We start from the raw sequence: 20,977 nt of genomic DNA on the forward strand, positions 1-20,977 counted from the left end.
GTTGTTCGGATCGGTACACGCCTCTCAAATGATTTAGGTGCAACACGCCATGTGTGAAATTCTCCAAAGACTTCTTCAGCACACTTCCTTTCTTATCTGAAGAAGGATGAAGGCACCAGGCAGCCTGGGGGGGCAGCATGACACCCAGTAGGGGTTCTTGTTCCTGGCCTTTACCCCCAGGCCAGTGGTTGATCTGGCTACTGATAGTAAAAGTGGCGTCTGAAGCCCTTCGCCTGGGTCGAAAGGATCCGTCCTTGTGTGCGTCTCTCTTTCAAAGGCTAAGCATGGCATTATGGAGTGGGGCTGACATCGGTGAGCTGGCCGATGGCCCCCGGTGTTTTCCTCGTGATTAGACCGGCCCCCTCTGACTGATCCACTCATGAATCTTTGAGACGAGAGTCCCACCGAGGTTGTCATGAAAGTACCACATCTGCTGTTGTTGTAAAAAATAAAAAAAGTGTCCAGAAATGAGTCTCCTGTGCCTGTGGAGGCCTATAATGGTCCTTTTAAGAAATTCCAACCAGATTTCACCTGTGCTTGAAACGTCAGTTCAGTTTCGTTCAGATTCAGGCCTTGTCACACATAATCTGTAGGTGACTGTAATCCAGCTGCACAAATACAACAAAAGGGAGAAGAAGAAATGAAGCATAATGCTAAAGCACATGCAAAACCAACCACAATTAGAAGAAGAAGGCATTGGCGGTGGTGGGGTAATGCTGTGCGTTGTATAGCCGGAAACGCCACGGTGGCATTTTGGGATTTATCGGGTTTAGCACATTCGGGTTCCAGGAACTCTGCCTGGCCAAAACATCGACATGACAAAAAACTTTGGCATGTCCCTCAACTGGTCCCTGTGTGGACAAGGCCTTAGTTATCAATAACACCGTGCTATTAAGATATTCTGACCTGGTTACCCAACAATTTCCCTGTTTAAAGAGATGAGTTTCATGATAACATGTCCACATTTGGGGCTTTTTGCCAGTTGGCGTCTGCATTTAAGTGTCATATGGTTTTTAGTGAAGTTTGACATGTCTTTGTTATGACAAATTGACACCAAACGTGTCACAATCACGCCATTGCCGGCTTAATTATCAAAGTTAAAGAAGCTATTTAGCTTGAAGTGTCACGTGTCGTTAGCTCTGACACGGCTGTCATAAATAATTTCCCTGCCATCAGATAAAGTGGTCCAATCTGGAACGTCATGTAGATGATGACGGTGTCAGAATAGACAAAACGAGACAGAGCCTGTGTTTGACCCACTGACATTTGTGGGGCTTTACTTCCTGGTGTGTGGTCACATGAATCCATCCATGCGGACCGTAACCTTGACTAAAACAAGGTGCTGCCGGCATCGGCCCAGAGGGTTTATTCATTTCATAAAGAGCCAACCCATATTTGTGTATTCATAAAAGCAAAGAACCGCCCCCCCCCATCCCCATCCCCAGCCCCAAAACTGTGACGGGACCCCTTGAAAGGAAAAGTCTGCATGTGCCGCTGTCAGGAAGCGGGTCGTTTTATCTTGCCTCAAAGCCGCTCTTCCACCTCTGTGTTGAAATCAAGGTTAGCGTAAACATATGGAGAACATACCCCCCCACTCCCCCTCTGTGAAGGGAAAACATGACCCGCGTCTGCGTCTCTCCCGTCTCTTGGCCTGTATACGCTCTGAATGAGCCTGTTCTGAAGAAGCTAGGTGGGGAGCGGCGCCGTGTAACGAGCCGGTCTCTGGTCGTCTTTGTCTCTCTGGGCAGATCTGTACTTTGTGAGAGGCCTCTTTCTCTTGACAGGGACAGCTCCCTGCCCATTTGATGTCGGCTTGACGGTCAAGGATAATGGTGCGTCATGGGACCGTTGTCATCCCCGTCAATAGCATGGCCGAGGGGGAGGGGAGCGCCCCTGTGAAGCTACCTTTTTTTAGCGCCACATTGTCTCGTCTGGACTCGGGTTTAGCGCTTTTAGCTTGACGCGTCCTTGCAGGATGTGAGAACCTGATTTTCTGATGCGCCACCCTTGAATGGCTTGTCTTCTTTTTGATAATCCCTTCTCCTCTTCTTCTCTTCCTCTCTCGGCTCCACGACAAACTTCCTCTCCTTTCTACCCCCACTTATTTTTTTTTATTTTTTTTTTACATTCTTGTCTTCTCAATGTCAACCAGCCTTGAAAACTACAGATTTTTCCCCTTTATTTCCTTTTTTTATTGTTTGGATTGAATCTAACAAGGATTCTTTTCTCTTTGATGTAATTAAGCTCCTGAGGCCTGATCTGGGCGTCAGAGTTAATTTTTTCCCCAAGCATCGCAGGGAGCTATCACCAGATTTCAGATGTCAGACACTCTTTCAAGCTTCACAGCACCTCGTTTTTCCTCCACAAGTAAAATGGTTGGAGGAAGAGAAAAAACAAAACACACCCTTATCTGTCCTCACTGCCCGACACCTTCACCAGCACAGCTTCTCTGGACTAATAGTCCTCCTCATCTTGACACCGGGGTCCCTCAAGCCGCTTATTGTGCAGCCGTCAAAACTGCCCACCTGTAGCCCCGTGTCACTTCCACCTCTCCCCGTCGCTAATTACATGTCAGAGAACAGCTTTTTAACAAGCGACAGTGCTGCCACAGACGAAACTGTTGGTGCACAGATGAATTTGCCAAGTTCAGCTGGCAGCAACGGTCCTGACCGTGAACGGGGGGTGAGGCCTGAAGGGTTTCTGGTCAAGTCCTAATGCCTTTTAAGATGAGCCTGATTGTTAGTTCACTGACTTTATTCCATGACACCAGAATCTGCAGACCCAGATTATTGTGTTAGTAAATCCCGTATATACGAGCATGTTGGTTCTCTGAGTCAGCCGAACCACTGAGAGCAGATCTGATGAAAGCTCATCAGTTCTGAAGAAGCTTTCGGGATCACACGGTTTCTGGACCCCCAAATGACAAACATCAAAAAGCTGCTCATGTGAGAAAAAGGTCCTGAAAATGTTTCATTTTGAAAAAGAGAGGTGGGTCTCCAGCATCAGGTCTTCTGGCCACTGGTGTTAAAGCCGCAGAGGTGTTTTGGAGAAGGCAGAGGTTCCAATGGGGTTGGGTTCAGGTTGGAACCGCCATCTGGTACCTTTAGGTAGTGACGCGCTGAGCTGGAGAGGCAGATTTCCATAAGTGAGGTGGGATTAGACGATGGGGAGGGGGTGGAATAAAGGCACATCACACAGACAGTCCCTCTCAGTTGCTGAAACAATAAGCCCTATTTATCGGCCGCTTGAAAAAGGTTTGACATGGCTCCGAAACAGAGGAGGCTTTCATCTCTCTGGCATATTAAACTGTCACAGCGCTTAACTTTGAATTAAGGTGACACGCCGCCGACTCTGGATGTCACTAATGGTGCGATGGCGACCTGCTAATAGAACTACAGTGTGACACGTTTACTTTAACTAAAACCTCCGCTGTCAGATTAAACTAGTGACATCTTAAACTTTTCATACATTAACGTGACACTTGGAACAAATACAATTTGGCAGTGAGGCGGGGACAAAAGGAGGCGTGCAGCTCAGAGCGGCGTGAGCCTCATTGTCACGAGGTGTCTCTTCCTGAAAGGATGACATTTTCTTCTGTTAGGTGGATATAATAAATCACACATTGGTAAGCGCCGTGTGAGAATCCCAAGGTTTACAGGAACGCCTGTGCCGAGGTCAGAGCGGCGAGCGAATTTAAGTATCGATGGGGCATCAGAGGAAGTGGCGTCCTTTGATCTTCCTCAGAGACAAAGTGGACTTTTTCTCCACTTTGCTGCAGAAATGTGACAGCCGTGACTGGAGTCAGAAGGGCCTGACCGAGGATTAGAAATGTGTTCCCGTTGTTCAGGCTGTCACATGACATCGCTTTGATCCCAACACATGAAACAATACGTGTCATCATTACTGTCAGGGGATTGTGGGAGATGAGTCTTATTGTAAAAGGATGACATTGTGTTCTAGTAGGTGAATGTACAACAGGAAGTTCAGAGGCCTGCGAGGAGGTCGGGGTTCTTGACTCTGTAATTACTGAGGTACAACATGATTCATTACTGTCCTACAAAAGGAGTTTGTTCACATTATCGGTATTTTCTTGCGTCTCACTGGACCTAACGTTGCTGCAGCACCATGATCCTGATGCTGACTCAGCATTAAACCGAAGGAGGCCGCATGCTCGTGCACACACACACACACACACACACACACACACACACACACACACACACACACACACACACACACACACACGTGCGCCAGCCATCCAAGTGTCCAACCTCGTGACCAAACGTTGGCTTATCGTCCACGCCCGCTGAAACAATCAGAAAAAAGGCGCCGTGGAGCCTGAATAAACAGGAAGTGTCCAGAAAAATCACGAATCTGCAGAGATAATCGCAGCTCCCAGCAACAATGGAGACTCTGACAAATGCACAGTTTAATATGTAAATATTTGATGCAGGAGAGGGTGTGTGGTTGTTGCTCGCCATTATGGGGCGGAAAATGTGTTTCCAGTTCAATCTACTGAGTAAAAATACTGTTTGACCCCAGTCCAGTCTACCCAGGAAGTTTAACCTCTCTCCCAGTCTAACCAGTCCATTTATCTCATGTCCCAATATTACCAGTTAATTTACCCCAGTACATGTATGTCATGGCAGTAGTAACAGATAGTTTTATTTTTTGGTAATAAATATGTTCTAAATAGTTGTAACTACTTTGAAAAAGTTTTGTGTGGCACCAACAGTAATTTGAGTCGAATCCAGATTAAATCCACCTCAGGTTTTGTTCTGATCTCCTTGTTATCAATTCTGATTAAATCACCTCCGGTTCGTGTTGGACACGTCTTTCTACCTGACTGGTCCTGTAAAAAAAATCTCAGGCTTCTTCCTGCTTAGCATCAAGGCTAATTGGAGAGTGGGGGGAGGTTGGAATCAAAAGAAACAGTAAAATCCCCTAATTCCTGGATTATAATTTAAAATATTCCAAAATGCTAATCAGGGAATTGCAACCAACAAAGGGATAATAAGCCGGTCATCCAATTACTGGCGTTTTCTCCCCCCTGTTAGGAGGGGCCTGCGCAGACCCAACCTCGCCTCCACTTCCCCTTTTTAACTGGGGCCGCTCAAACTGTGAGCAAACAGGGGAGGCACGACCCCACCCTCCCTGCATCTGCCTGTCTCACAAATATGTTAATTAGGGTCCAGATATTCACACACTTAATTAGCCGGAGCCGAGGTTGTTTCAGTTTGATTGGAGGAAGGGGGGGGGGGGGGGGGGTTACTTTTCAATGGTGGATTTAAATATGGCCTCAAGGTGATGAGGAGGTATTGTTAACTACTGTAGTCAAATGAACTTTTCTCACCCTTTTTCCTGCGGCGGGAGAGGGGAGAACCGTAGCGTGGACCAGATTAGGCTGTCATTGGGCGCCGAGCGTTTCCATTTGGAACATGAAGTGATTGCGCTAATTGAAGTGGCATTCATTACATTAACATATTATACGTCGCAATGAGCCTCTGCACCTTCACGCAGAAGATACCAGAGTATCGTTAATGCCGACGCCTCAATAGGCATCATTAGAAAAGAAATGATAATTTTTTAGTTAAAGGACTTCGGGGATTTGAATGAACTTTGATGTTTTGTGGCTCAGTTTCTCCGCGAGAAAAGAAAAAAAAAACTTTAGCCAAAATGGGAATTTGTTGATTCTTCGGAGATTTTAAATAAAATTTGCATTTGTTTAAGAGAAATAAAAATATTCGACGTGACAAAACAGACCTTTTTGTGTGGGCTTTACAGCCCAAAATGGGCGGGGTCGAGTGACTCTGGTAAAGGGCGGAGCCTGGTATCTTTGCAGGTGAGGTTTAATGTTACTTTAGAGCGATAAAGATTTGGTGTGTAAAAAATGTGCCACGATGTGTTTGGATATGTTTCTTTATGGATAAATCAGATTAGTAATTCCTTCATGCCGGACCACTAATTGCTAATAACAAGACACATTCTCTGTGAGGAAACTGGTGTTAACAGCTCTATCGATGATCTGACTAGTTATAATGGTTTAATAACAAACTGGAGACGTGGCGATGGCGTGAAACGGTGTGCTCGCTCACGACGTCCCGTGGAAAAAAATCCAAAAGCCACCGGATGAAGTGCTCGTCGGTGAATCTGCGTTCAGCCTCCTCTCGGCTGGAAACCATGCAGACAAATTAATTTCTGCGTTTGTGTTTTCAATTTTCTTATTTAGCTTGAGTTGGGGAGGGGTGTGTATGTGGGGGGGGGGGGGCTCATTATACGATTCATCTCTACGGTGTTTTTTTTCACAGTGAGCCTGAATATCACACCAGAATATTACGGCGCTCCTGTAAATCTCTCTTTTCTTCTCTTTAAAAAGAAAGAAAGCAGCTTGGCATATTTATTGGTGGGTCGTGCTGAGCCCCCCTCTCACAATACTCCCCCCACCACCACACACACACACACACACACACGCACATCACCCACCACGTACGATACCGCTGGCCTGAATGCGGGAGGAGGGATGAAGGTTCTGGTGTTCTCCAGGGGGGCTCCTGCGTTCCCCGCCGTTCCGCTTCAGCCTCAGGTATTTGACATAAACACCGCTGCTCCTGCACGGAGGCACAATCAGATTATTCCAAACAAATCAGAGCGGAAAAGTGAATTCCACATTCGCATGTAGGTGATTCTGGAGCCGACGGACACCAACTCAAACATGCGTGATGTCAAACTTTGAACCCAGGGAGCTGAACTGTGCACTCGGAGCCGCCGCTGACCCCGCGGCCCACATCCACCACAGCCCAGATTCCCCTCAATCTTTTTTGGAGAATATTTGACACCGGTCCAAAAAGCAATTCCCGGCTTTGGGAGCCTCTGTTATTTTCTTTACCTACAGCTGATTGGAGCTCCAGCTGGTGGCGGGCGGCCAAGACTGCGAGGCGTTTGCTTTAACTTGTCGGCTAACTGCACCACTGAACTGTTCTGGGATTTAGTCGGCATTATAGAAATGGACGGCACTATAGATTAACGGGCTGAGCATGTGGGCGGCGACTTCTTCACCGCCTCCTTTCATCTCTGCCTCAATTTGAATCTTTGCTCTTTAATGACATTTTCTATATGTTTCTGAAATAATCTGAGAAACCATAATTCCATTTCTGATCAACGTTCAGCCTGAAGAAATCTTCAACACCTGCTGTGATTTAATCCCATAAACATCCCATAAATGACAATCTTTATCAATAGTTGAATAAAAACCCCAAAGCCATTGTTTTAAATGTCTTTGAGCCTTTAAAGAATCAACCTAATTGGTTAAAGAAATGTCACCGTAACAAACAGGATATCTTTGATGGCATTGATGAGGCTGAAGATGATTGAATGAAGCAGAAACGGCTCAGTTTCATTTTGACCCCATTCTAGAAAAACGGAAATGTTGTTTTGACCATGTTAAAATTGAAATTTCATATATTATCTGTGAATCTCTTTTAGGTCTGTACAATTATTTGCCTTTACAAATCTTTTTTACATTTCTGACTGATTTCACTCTCCCTATTTTAATCCAGTAGTTCCTGTTGAGGCAGAATTGATAAGTGTAAAGTCCAAATTTCTTTGTGTTATTGCTGATATTCCCGATCAAGTACGGCGTTTCACCGAGACTAACTGGCTGAAAGTTGGTGTGTGTTTCGGCTTTGTTGTGCCGTCACTTTACTTCTGACGCCGCGATACGAGCGCTGGCATCTGTCTGTCCTCACCGCCGCATCTGTAGCGCCAGCTTAAGCAGCTCAAGCATAATGAATTCAGCGGTAAAAAAGGGACCGGCGGCAGCAGATAAGACAGCTGTTCTACTGTAAGTTAGACCTCAAAGATCGGCGTCAGTTGGCACAAAACAGCCCAGCAGAAGAGTCGCAGGAATCTGGACGCATATTGAAAAGGTTTATTCCCGCTTTCATTTGGAGGATGTGGGAGCAAGCGACACCGCCCTCCCTCTCTCCCTCTCCCTCCCTCTCTCTCTCTCTCTCTCTCTGACTTCGGGAACGCGCGTGACGTGATCGGGTGGATTTGTGTCCGTCAGAGCCCGTCAGGAATGAGCTCTGCTCCCTTCTCGTCAAGTGTATTTCGACTTTGAAAGGGCAAAACGGAGCAAGAGGGGAGGAAAAAGGAGAAATCTGCTGTCAGCTATTCTTACATAAATATTAGACTCTCATTGTTGCGGGGACTTGTGCTGAGAAAGCCTAAGCCTCTCGACTTATGCATTTTAAAAGTACCCCGAGAACGTTTCCTCCCCGCTGACCTTAATCTGAAATAGGTCTCAGAGACAGGTAGACTGATAAATGGCCTAAAGTGATTCCGTTTGAAAAGAAGAGGCGCTAAGCCCACTTTTTTTTTGAGGGGGGGGGGGGCTCTTATCACTGGCGGGCGACAAACAGCTCCAAACTCCAGGTTCCACCGGAGCGTCGGGCTGCGGCATGCCAGCCGGCTAATGCATAGATTAGTTTACAAGTTTGGCTCTGCTGCCAATTGGCTTAAGCCTCGTCATGCTGGGGGTATTTCCACATTGTCTGACAGTCTACGTACGGTCAGCGTTGCTGTGATGGACTTACACTAAATCCACTTTTTGTGCGCGTGTTTATCTAAACACATTGTGACCGTCGATGTCAGAAGGGTTGAGCAGTTTACGGCGGCACGGAGCTTTTCAGCGGCACCCAGGAGCTGATCGCAGCCATTTATTCCTGAAATAGGGCGCCGTCTTTGGCCCCCGGGCCCTGTCTTTTAATATCTCGTCACCCCGGTTCAACAGCGATCCGTGTCAATCTGGAAATATCAGTGACGGAGAGCGCGTTTAATGCTCTGCGCTCAGTTATCACTTTGAACTGGCGCACAGAGGGACGCTTTTATTTTCCAAAGCCAAATTGGTTTGGTCTTCTTTAAGACTCTGAGGTTTATTTATTTAAGAGCAGAGTGGGGGCGGGAGGGGTGGGGGACTTCAGTGGCATTTCTCAGTAATATTTATACAAATCCCTCAGCTTCTCAATCATTTATGCACTTTTCCACTCGGAACCTCAGAGCCGGCCATGAATTAGGTCTGGTGGTAACAAACTGAGCTGCAGCTTGGGCATTGTCTCCGCTCAGATCAGAGGAGGAGGGTCAAGAGCGAGCAGACCTGGAGGGCACCCCGGGGACCGCCCCCAACCCCCCCCTCCCATCAGAGCACCGCCACACAGCCCTTTAATTGTTATTTCAGCAGCCCCATCTTCACCCCTCCCACACGGCGCTGTCCGGGCAAACAGAATGGTCATGATAGCTCGGTAATGAGAGGCGGCGTCCGCGGGGAGCTAGCGAGTGACTTCCAAATACATTGCCCTTGTTAGCAGTGTTTGGCTCTGCTCCGTGGTTACAGATGTCGGTAATAGAGTGCTAATAGAGATCCATTACCCCCAGGTTGGTCGAGTGTGTGCGTCTGAACCCCGTAAGATTACTGCACTCATGTCTGACCTCTTCACACTGATTATTTCATTTGATCGAGCCCAAAGGTGGCGGCGAGCCTTGTGATTTGATTAGCTGAGTGTCGGGCGTACGCGGCGGCATCGTGGTGCAAAACGTTAGCAGAGATGGTGGAACAATGGAGCAGCAGATGCCCTCAGGACAGAAGGTAGACAGAAACATTAAATTAATGAGCCCAGAAGAACTTTGTCACAAATGAATCGTGTAAATACATTGATCTTCCATCCTCGCCAGGCTAATGATTCCTTCCCCAACCGTTTTCAGAGGAAAAAGAAGAAAAACCTGTTTTTCACCGGCGCTGCCTCTCGGTAAACATTCCTCCTTATCTGCACGCTGCCTTCTCCCTAGGCTATGAAACAGATTTTTCATTTAGCTAAAAGCTCGGTAAGAGGTCTATGAGAATGATAATCCTACCACGGGCCGCAGCTGGCGCTTCCGCAGCGCGGATGATTAGTCGGGAACGTTTTGCATTCGACCTGGAGAAATTCTCTCTGTGGGAAGTTAGCATCCGCTTACCGATTTTCTTTTTTTTTAATTTTTGAGGGGGGGAAACGCTTACCCTGTCTACACACACACCCACACACACACACACACACACACACACACACACACAGAGTTTTTGAATAGATGATGATGGAAATGATCCTCTCCTCTCAGAAATGCCGTCGTCGTGCAGGACACTCTGTGACCTTCATCAAACATGTTTCTAATTGCTCTTGACAGTCAACCGGCTCCCTGCTGCTCCGCAGAGTCGGGCTCTGAAGCGTCACAGACGGCTCTGCAGGTACAGGAAGTGGGGGGGGGAGAGATCCCCCTCAGATGGAATTAAGGCGGCGAACAGGAGGAACAGGTCATGAATGCACTTATCTCATTTGTCTGACAGGTTTAAACGTTTACTAAAGGCCTCAGCCCTAATTCCCTCAAGCAGGTGTAAGCTTCCATCGAGGTGTGAATTATATCCAATCGAGCAGATACGCCCCTAATATGGAGAACGTGTGCTAAGCTTTTCCAGGTGGAAATTGAATCACTCATGGTTTCTGAGCGTAATCCATCGGCCCATTGTCAAATATGAAGCCAGAGATGCCGCCTCTCATCAGGAATGGCTATCGCACAATCTGAAACGGTGAGGAAGATATCTGCATTTTTTTAAATCTTTCTGAAATAAATAAACTGAAGTGTTGTTTTTACATTGGGGACTTTTTAGGGACTTCCCTCCTGAAACAGATATTACCTGTCGGCCCCTCAATCAATGACAAAACCATCCCTCTCACATATATCCTTTATTTTATGTTGAGGCCATCACACTGAGTTTTCACTGATTTTGGTGCTTTCTGATCAGATAAGTAGAATTTTTAAGCTTAATCTCCACAGCTACACACCCTCATCCTACCCACCACGACTAAATCCGTACCCTGACCCAACCTGACTGACTGAGCCGTCACTTATAAACCTGACAAAATGTCCTCACTTTGCAGGGGAAACTTTTATTTCTGTCCCCACTGTATAGGCTGTACCAGAGCACACACACACACACACGCATGCACGCGGGTTGGTGCCCGAGGTCACATCAGTTCAGACCCACAGCCGATGGACAATGTTCACCGATGCAACAAACGCAGCTTCTCCCTGCGAGCGTCGTCCACCTGGCGTCGCTTACACACACGGGTTATTCCAAAGTGTGTATAAAATGGAGCCTTTGGTCAGGCTCCTCTGAATATTTTTAACTTCTTTGTCATAAACAGTAATAGAGCTGCTTTGTTGGCTGCCTCATTCTCCTGAAGACATTTGTTAAAAAAAGCTTTGTGAATGACACGCTAATGGAGAAGGAGAATCGATTTGTAAATATAGAGCAACACAGGGAGCAACTGTGATGGGACCCAAATAGACTCCCGAATTCCTTCCTATAGCAGAGAAACAGTCGTCTCTTGTTCTGGTTCTACTCATGAAAACAAGAGCTTCTGTCAGGATGAGGAGGCCCCTCGGGCTTCATCTGAACATTTATCTTTATAAAGATGAGGACAGGAAATTCCTCTCTGATTTTCTTCACTGCCACTTTAAGGCTTGACCCCTGGGAAGGTCATCTGGTTATGCCCTGACGCGTCACATGCCGCCAGCGTGGTTCGGCATCTAAAGGTGTCAGACCTCCTTTGGATGTCTTCGTGGAGCTACGTGAAATTAAGTTGGACCTTTATTGGCCATGAATGTTTCCAAAAAGTTTCCACTTTTCTACACACCAGGAGGTTCGAGCTCTGGTTTTGGTGGGGGTGACATTAGAAAGAGGCAGTCTGTCCATAAATCCTGACAGGAGGAGCGTTGCCCCCGGGCCGTTCAGATGGCCCTCTCTAATCCAGACTGTGCGCTCATTTTCAACTTTGTCTTGTAACGCACATTGTTCTCCAGCATGTGACCCAGCCAACGTGATTGCCCTCACTTAAGCAGCGCATCTCTTTGGTGTTTTGGTGCACGCTGATGTTAAAAATATCCATGTTCTGGACATTTTTCAATCTGCTGTGTCTAATATTAATACTTCGCAGTCAAGGCTGCTCTTCACCGCCAAACAAATGTGAAGTTTCTGCGGCACTAAGGCTCCATTGTGATGCTGCGATAAACACATCCTGGATGAATACCATCATGTGACCAGAAGTAATGACAACCGTGACCCACTTGCTGGATGATAATTAGCCATGGGGCGTCCTGGACGACAAATCCTCCCATTGTCGGGACACTAGCGCACCCGGAGGCAGTGCAGCAGGTTTAAAACCGTCCAATTTGGTCCGATCTTCCCGTCAGATGATAGCACATCAACCTTAAAGTTACACTTCCCCTCCTGACGGCAGATAAAGGTCCCGCTTGATTGATGTTTTTCGCTGTTGTGGAATTTGGTCCGTGAAGTCACATGAACTCTGAACTTATCAGATGTTTGATCTCTCCCCCGACGGCTCCGCTTTACAGAACTCGTGTGATCCGTGACTCTTATCAAAGCCTTATCGCGGCATTGAAATTGTTTCATAACACAGTGAAATGGCAGATTAGAGAAAGTAATTTAATTTTTTTTTCAGCTGAACGTCTCTCTGAACCTTTAGGCAACAGCTGCCACAGAACTTTATTGCATTTTCCAACGCTGTTTAATCAGCCAATGAAACAAAACGGTGACATTAGCAAAGGTGTCGCACGATGACACGTTCAACAACTGTGTCGGGGAACAGTTTTGATCCCGTCTGTCTGTCGGGTTGCGTCGCGTTCCTGAGACCAGATTAGAACGACAGAACCTGGCCGCGCCGCCGCCACGGTGAGCTCGGCTTCCTCCGCCGTTGTAAGACGGCTGAGTATCTCACCTAGCAGGCAGATGGAAAATTCAAACACCGAGTGCCAAGATCTTTCTGTGGATTCCCCACTTCCAAAAAGCTTAGGATAATTCTCCGTCTAAGCTAATACCTGGTGAGGAAGTAAAGCCTGAAGGATGGGATTATTTAATGTGGCATTTCTAATGTGTGACATGCTAATCACATCTCAGAACAGGAAGACTTCAACCGTTTAACTTTCGTCAGGGGAGGAGAGTCGGTTTTGGGGGAGTAAGCCTTCAAAAGAGAGCGCGCGTCTCGCTTTCCCGCCACCTCGTTCCGTAGAAACCTGCTGAAAAAACCTGGATGACAATGACACATTGTCGTTCCGAGTAACCTCCAGAGTGCCGCCGAGACGAGTGTTATATTCTGGCTGTTGCGGCGACACAGGGAGTCTCTCCTAAGCGTCCCACGTCAATCCAGGGCCTAGACGGCAGACAGAATTACTCCTCTGTGTAACCATAATGAGTTTACAATCCTCCCGCACCGGCGCCTCAATCTCCCGCCGGATTTGCGGATAAAGCCAGAGTTTTCTCCTGGATTCCAAAAGTTTACTAAGGTGGCGCCGTGACACTCTGTTGTGACCCCTCTGATTCGCCGCCGCACGCTTGACAGCCCGGCTTTACAAAGACGTGGCGGGGGCACTATCCCCTCATCTGTTTGTGATCGTTAATGGTTGAGCGTCTGAAGCGTCGCTATTATATAAAAGTTATTAAAACACACATCGCTGGCCGCTGTGGCGTCTTTAAGGATCACGCTCCGATGGCGGCGAGGAAATCAATGACCGGCCGAGAGCCGCCGGTCTGGCAGACTTGACACGCAACAGAGGAAGGTAAATTATCGGAACTTTAATTACTTTGATCCGTCATGCATTGTAGCATTGTGTCAGAGAAGTCAATGGCATGACAGATGCCGAACAAAGGCCAGCGCCGCATTTTCATAACATCTTCACTCCCGTTTCCTAATGCCTGATTAAAGCCGGGGGGCCGAGGACCAGAAACCCCCGGCTTTTTCCTCTGCGCTGATTTAGAAACTCATTTTGAAAGCTCTGTTTACCCGACTCATTACTGAAGTCGGGCTTGAATGCTGTCTATTATGGGCCACCGCGGCTTTACAAACAAGCACAATGCGTCGCCTTATCGCCATTATCACATTGTCTGACCGTAATGTATCGCACTGGTTTCCTCCCACAAATATACGACTGCATTTTTCAGCTAAATTAAGAAGGATTTTTGCCTCCACAATGACGCCCGTCCTCTTCTGAGTGGACAAAGAAAAACCCACACAGTAAATGAGAGGCAAGAGCCAAATTCTTTTTTTTTTTAATCATTAATGGGTGTGTAAAATTACTTCCTTTTTTCACCAATTTCATGAATATTCTGCCACTTAGTGTTGGGATGAATCTGCAGGATTGTTCTGGGAGCTGATAAATGGCCGGCGCGTGTGGTAATTTGGAAGCGAACATTAATCTCCAATCGTGGCCAAAGACGGGAATAAATAGGAAATGGGTAAAAAAAAAGGTAATTGATATCAGGCAAATGGGCCCTTAAAAAAAAGTTCCACAGCTATAGCTAAGGCAATCATCTGCATTATTAATTGCACAAACTGGTGCGCGTGAGCCGATCAGAGGGGGAAGAAGTGCTTTGTTTTAATTCTTCATTCATACGTTCAGTGAGAAGAGCAAAAGTGCTGTTTTGAGGAGCTGAAGGCAGCTCAGAGAAATCGTCAGCCGTCATTAAGAAAAGCAGTGCCGCTCTTCACTGGAGTCTTAATTCATTAGCGGATCAGGGATTTGCTAACTTCAGACCTAATCATCCGCCCAGTGTTCCACTGATGGCTCATATTTCTGTTTCTGACTGATTTGTATTTTATTGTATTTGGCTCTTTGGGATAATCCTGCACAATGTGACCAAATGGGCTTTGAGACACTTTCTGGAGGACAGTGAGGACGTTACGCATTCAGTGGAACGGCACAGACACACACACACACATACACACACACACACACACACACACACACACACACACACACACACACACACACACACACACACACACTTGTGAAGACATTCACTTACATAATCCTCCTGACCATGACCTTAACCAAAACCCAGCTCTAACCTCAACCTTCAAACCAAGTCTAACCTTCAAACACGCCTTTGAACTTGTGAGAACCTTGTGAAATGGATATTGTTGCCCCGGCGATGTATCACACACACTTGTATTTCTGTATGAACGTATCTGATTGATAGATTTTATTCATCTATGAATTAATATTTTTCAAACTTGATCGTTTTCTGCAGTATTCCGTAGTTTTAGATGCTCACATGTGAGGAACGCTACGACATTTGCAAAAGGAAGAAGGTTACTGAGGATTATGGGAGTGAAGCTCAGGCAGCTGACAAAGTGATCTGAAGTCAGAGAACATTTTAGGACTGGAGTAACATGTGACGGTCAATGCTAACTGGGTGAGACCGACGTGTGAGGAAATGATCACGTCTCACTGTAACTAATAGTTTAGAATACTTTTGAATTTGATATTTCTGAAACTTCAATCGCGGAGAGAAAAACCATAGATTTGCTTGAATGTGTGTTGATGGCTGCTGAAAGCAGCCTGGTTTGCACTTCTTCAGGGGAAGATGTTTAAGTGGAGATTAATTCAAATTTCTGCTTGCTCAGTACTTGTAAAACTAAAGCAATTTATATTCCTTCTCTTAACGATGCCCCTCTCTCTGATTGCGGTAATGTAATCTAATTGTAATTACGATAGTATCTGAATCATGCAGACCCGAACATGATTGGAGCTACTCATTGCATTAAAAACTAATTTTTGAATAATGATGAAAGGAGCACTGGAAAATGTGGAAGTATTACATTTTTTCTTTATCTCAGTTTTGTTGGGGGGGGGGATCTTGTTCTCCCCCATCCCTCCCTGCCTCCCTCTCGCCTACAGTCACAGTTCTGGTGTAAATGACACGGAGGAGTGGATCCAGAGAGTGTGTGTGTTGGGGGGGGGGGGGTGGAAATTGACCACCCTAATTAAACATATCGGCCTCATCAGTGGCTGCGGGATAGCGGCGTAAAAACGCGAACAAGTTCGCTGTCGTCCCACGAGGTTCTGCTTATCATCCACCGAGCCTCCTACGCCATTTTCCAGCCCATGCTCCTCACCCATGAGGAGAGTGTGGGTGAGTGTTTCCTGCTGAAATGATAAGAGTGAAGTAAAACAGTTGTTCTGGCTGTGGAGGGAGCAGAACCGGTGTCAGAGTGACAGTATCGTTAGCAGAAGCTGGGAATTGTCCTGTGGACCCCGAGCTGACGGTCCTCTGTTCACTTCTGTTCTGTTCTTCCTCACCCAGACTGATCAGTTATAAATCCTCCCCCAATCGAGCGAGACATTGTCGGGCTTCCAGAATCAGGCCCAATGAAGCGTCTCCCTCCTGCAACATGGTTCTTCAGAGGTTCTGTGTCTGTATGTCCGACTGCATGTGTGAGAGTGTATAATATCACCTTTCAGGCTGCAGAGCTGCGGCTGCAGCGACACTTGCAGCCATACACGGGTCAGGATCATTGCACCTGCAGGTTAGCTGTAAACTCCGGGTTACGGATAATTGTTATCAGAACATGACTCTTGTACAATCTTGTTAAAGCTAAAGCTCACCGCTGAGCCCCGTGGGGGGAGGTCGTAGGGAGGGCGAGACACCGATAGCCCAGCAGCTTTCACACTCCTGGAGGTAAAGACTTTAGAGTATGAAATGAGGCGGTGGGCTCTCACGGTCACTGGGACTGGGATGCCCCGCCTCCTTCAGTCATGCAGCTGGAGATAATTTACCTGAGCAGGTGGGGCTGGAACCAGTCAGCAGCAGGCAGGGGATTCAGGTTGAATGAGTTGAGACTCTCTTTATGGTCTTTTTATGGGTTTATAAGGTAGAGAAGGTGGGCAGCCAGGAAAGCAGAGCATGGCGGTGGAATGAGAGCCGTCATGGTTTCCCTTGTACACGCACCTCCTGCCTTTCACAACAACTTTCAAAGCAGCGATAAGAAAAAAAGGAGTGTAACAGCTGAATCAGTCAAACATAATCTGGTTTCCAGTGTCCCATCTTTTACCTGACTTAAAGGGGTCACTCCAGAGCTGTGGCTCCAGAAGCAGCTGTTTAGCATCCTGGATCGTACCCAGGTGGCAACCCTCCCTAAAATCACCCACTGTTTTGTCATTTTAGAAGCACGGAGTTTGGCTGACATGGATGCCGTAATCATGGGGGTTTGGGCCCAGAAGTAACCATATTTGGATATATGGGTGGGGCTGGAGGAGGGAAAAGGGGCGGGTCTAATTTTTACTCATTTAAGTAATTTCAGATGGACCGCCAAATCATATAATTTAATTTATTTCATGACACCATTATGAGTTGTTTAAAAAAAAAAAATCATCGTTGAACATTATATACAGTTAAAAAATTATAAAGCTAATCGAGTTTTTCAATCGAAAATAATTCAATAAATAGTTTTTATTTCCAGGATGATGATGATGATGATGATAAATATGGAAATAAATCATCCTCTGTGGTATTTTGTCGATTTATTGGTGCATTAATCTCAACACCTTTTTAAGAAAAGGCTGAGTTTTGTTCTCGTGATCAGGTGAAAACAGTCATGCATCGTGGAACAGAACAGAACAGCGCTAATCTGACACGTTAGCTTCCATTTCACACTTATTGAAAGAGCGCTGCCCTGAACATAATCTTCTCCGCTGTGAAGCAGCTTCCCTTCAGCAGAGCTGAGCCGTAGGTGTAATTTCCTGATGCTATCGCTGCGACCCTTTTGTATTTCCTTAAGTACTCAGATTTAGTTAGCGAGAAGCCGAGCAGGGAGGGTCACAGGAGAGTGTGGGCCTTGATGAGGAGGGATGATCGGGTTCCGTCTCTCTTAAATCTCGAGGGTTTTCTCTCGTCTCTGCATTAAAGACAGGCTGATTGGACTCTGGACACCCTGCAGATGTTAGCAGCTGCTGGTGGGAGCTGATCACGCCTCCCCTTTAAAAGACACGCTAATAAACGTGGCTGCACACACGAGCTTCCTCTTAGAGATGCAGGAGAATATTTTCAGCAAAGGAGGTGAAGATGAGAAGAACTCTGATCATTATTATTGGTTAAATCCAGATTTTTCCAAGAGAATTCTTGAAACTGAATTACATCCGCCTGAGTTAATAAATGTCCTTGCTAAAATAAATACAAACAATCAGCAGGACATGAGAAACTGATAAATGGGAAAAAGCTGGTGGTCTCCTAGCAACTGCCTCCTCCTCCTCATCTTCATCGGGGACCCATTCCCCCCTCTTGGCTCCAGGAGGCACACAGAAACCTTCCTTAGGTGTCTTTCACACCATCGCCGCCTCCTGATTGGCTGAGAGCCTCTACTGGCTGTCAACAGCCTCCCTGAAGGGAACCTGGTAAATCTTAAGAGTGGAAGGGGGAAAAAAAATCAATTTGAAGCTCTCATGCCCCGCTGGGTGCCAAAGCCACTTTGGGGGTGCTGAAGGATGCCCGAGCTGACAGGATTTGACTCCAGAGGTAGAGAGGTGACAAACTCGATCACGGGCGGAGGGCGGCGGCCAGGCCTGGGAGGGCTAACCTGTTCTTAGGGACGGCTGACCTGCCGCCATGTTGAACCATCTGTCTCCGAGGAACACTGTGGGCTGAACGGGTAGGGGAGGGGTGAGGAAAGTTGGCTTGGAGAAGGGCTGGGGAGTGGGGGGGGGGAGTGGCAGAATTCAGGGGTGTAAATGATGAATTACTTTTCATCAAGTGAAGGGAAACATACTCCGGAACAATCCAGAAAAGGGAGCAGGGAGACTCTGACCTCGTGCTTCAGAGCAGCCAATATCTTCATTCAAGAAGACAACCATGAAATTACACAGAAAATGGGATTGTCATGAGCGGGCCCTTGAAAATCTCGGTGTACAGTCATTATAGCGGGAAAGAGCCTTCATCCACACATCATACCCCATAAGGGAAGGGAAGCGGGCTGTGCGTCCGCAGGGACGGCCGCCTGAAAGCAGAGGGGTCGGGGTTAGTTTAATGAAAAGAAATGTTTCTCACTTTGAAATATTCCTTAAGCAGCCGCATCTACCGACAAGCATCTTTTTATTCCTCCATGTGTCCTCGCGGTGTAATTAGAGAGAGGCCGGTGAGATGAGAATCAGAGAAAATATTAAAGGTTTCCGGGAGGCGTGCGCGGCAAACATGGTGGCTAATGAGCGCTAACGTTATAATTAGAAAAACAGAAGTGAAAAACAAGGTTTTGAATGGAAGAAGCTCAGGTTGTTTAAGGTACACACAGAAGAAAGTGTCCTACATCTATCTGTGATGCTAATATTTGAGCGGCATCACAAACAAGCAGCCATTGTAAAATAATTTACTCCTCATGTGGAACTTCATTTACATGACAAATAATTTCATTAAACTTGTCCTGATGTGCCTTGTTTAAAGGGGAGATATTAAAATTGAATTAGCATTTCTAATTTGACCACAAACAGATGACAGAATCAGCTACGTCAACACATTTGGGCACTTTACTTCATGAAAGTCACGTAAGCCAAATAAGCCAGATGTAGTTTGAAGATAAGTGTCTGTTTCCTCCGATTCATTTATTAGAAAACATCTTTAATAATATTTTTAGGTTTGAGCCATCATTCTCAGCTTGTGGTGAATGAAGGGGGGTTTTCCTTCCAGCTTTGGAAAGTTCCATTTTAGAAACTCTGTTTAGAACAAGAGTTGCTTTGTCTGTTGTGTTTGTAGTAAAGTTTTGGAATTGGAATTCTCCCCATCGATGCCGGAATTACCCCGACTGGGAGCGCCGCGATTCTGACGGATCTGTAATTTTCAAAGTTCTCTGCATTTAAATGTCCCTTTTATTCCTAAACAGCCCTAAGACACTTTTCAAACTGCTCCATTCCCATAATTAGATGGGGCCAACAGATGAGTCGCCGCAGAGCCGCGCAGCCTTTAGAAAAGAGGTCATTCTCTCTCAGAACACCGACACTTCTCTCTTGTCATTAATTTGGCACTTCAAAGGCAGCAACGGCACGCCATGACGACAAATGGAATAAGTGGGAGTTATCTCGCCGACTCTGAGGCAAACTTTCCATCTTTTCTCAAATGGTCGTCCGGTTTGTCAGAAAAGGCCAGAATCTGGTGAGAAGCTGAACTACCGCCATGTTACACACTTTAACATCTCCACGCACAATCCAGATTAACCACGGGAGGTTAGACACAAGATAAGGTTCTGGTTCTGACTAGAGCTTAATTAAAGTCAATATCTACAAATTCTTAGAGTCCATATTGTCACCACTAGGACCGTTAGTGCGTCTGAATAAGAAAAACTCATTCATCCTTTTCATACAGCGTCTGTTACAGTCAAAATGGTCTCGAGGTGCTTTACAGAAACCCAGAGCCTGACAAGGAAAAACTCCCTTTTAACAGGAAGAAACCTTGAGCAGGACCAGGCCCCTATGGGGAGGGGGGGGGGGGGGGGGGGGGGGGGGGGGGGCTCCTGCTGATGTGGGGGCTGGGTGAAAACATGACTGTTTCTGTTTTAGCTAACGTTTGGCTGCTCAGGATTATACTGGACTTCACAGCTGCCAGTGTCGGGTGTTTCCTCATCGTCTTTGATGAAGATGCTTTGATAGTGCTTTTCAGCGAGGTGGGAGTTGAAGTCCCACCTTTGCTGTTGCCCCCTCCACCTTCCCTCCTTTGATCTGTCATTTGGCAGTCAGAGGTAAATGCGTGTGAAACAGGACATGTGTTTTTCATCGTCTCCTTTTGTCACACATGTTCTCCCTCTCCGTGGTGAACATTCCTCCTACTCCCGGTCGCCATCTCTTGGCTGTATGATGGGCCCGTGCACGCGTGCGGCTGCCAAACCGCTCCCCAGCCACCTGGAATTACAGTGTTTCAAAGCCTCCACTTCCTGTCTGTCTGAAATGCTTTGGTGGCCTTAGAAACCACCCTCGATTCCACCACGTTTGGACTAGATCATTTTCTGATTGACTGTTTATTGGTATTCATCAGCCGCCGGCAGTAACGGGTCCTCTCATGCGCGGCTACGTTGCCTGTTGGGGATATCTTGGAAGTCAAAGATGAAAC

General features: G+C 46.6%; 1 protein-coding gene across 1 annotated transcript in view; it reads left to right on the plus strand.

The window, feature by feature from the left end:
- The window catches only part of LOC115250829 (uncharacterized), a 213,705-nt gene that overhangs the window by 46,260 nt on the left and 146,468 nt on the right, over window positions 1–20,977 (plus strand). The window contains exon 4 of the mRNA XM_029841038.1: window positions 10,219–10,618. Within this exon, the coding sequence (XP_029696898.1) occupies window positions 10,595–10,618 (24 nt within the window). The 5' untranslated portion in view covers window positions 10,219–10,594. The remainder of the gene's footprint in view (window positions 1–10,218; window positions 10,619–20,977) is intronic.

The sequence above is a fragment of the Takifugu rubripes genome, chromosome 8, assembly GCF_901000725.2.
Source record: "Takifugu rubripes chromosome 8, fTakRub1.2, whole genome shotgun sequence".
Classification (NCBI taxonomy): Eukaryota; Metazoa; Chordata; class Actinopteri; order Tetraodontiformes; family Tetraodontidae; genus Takifugu; species Takifugu rubripes.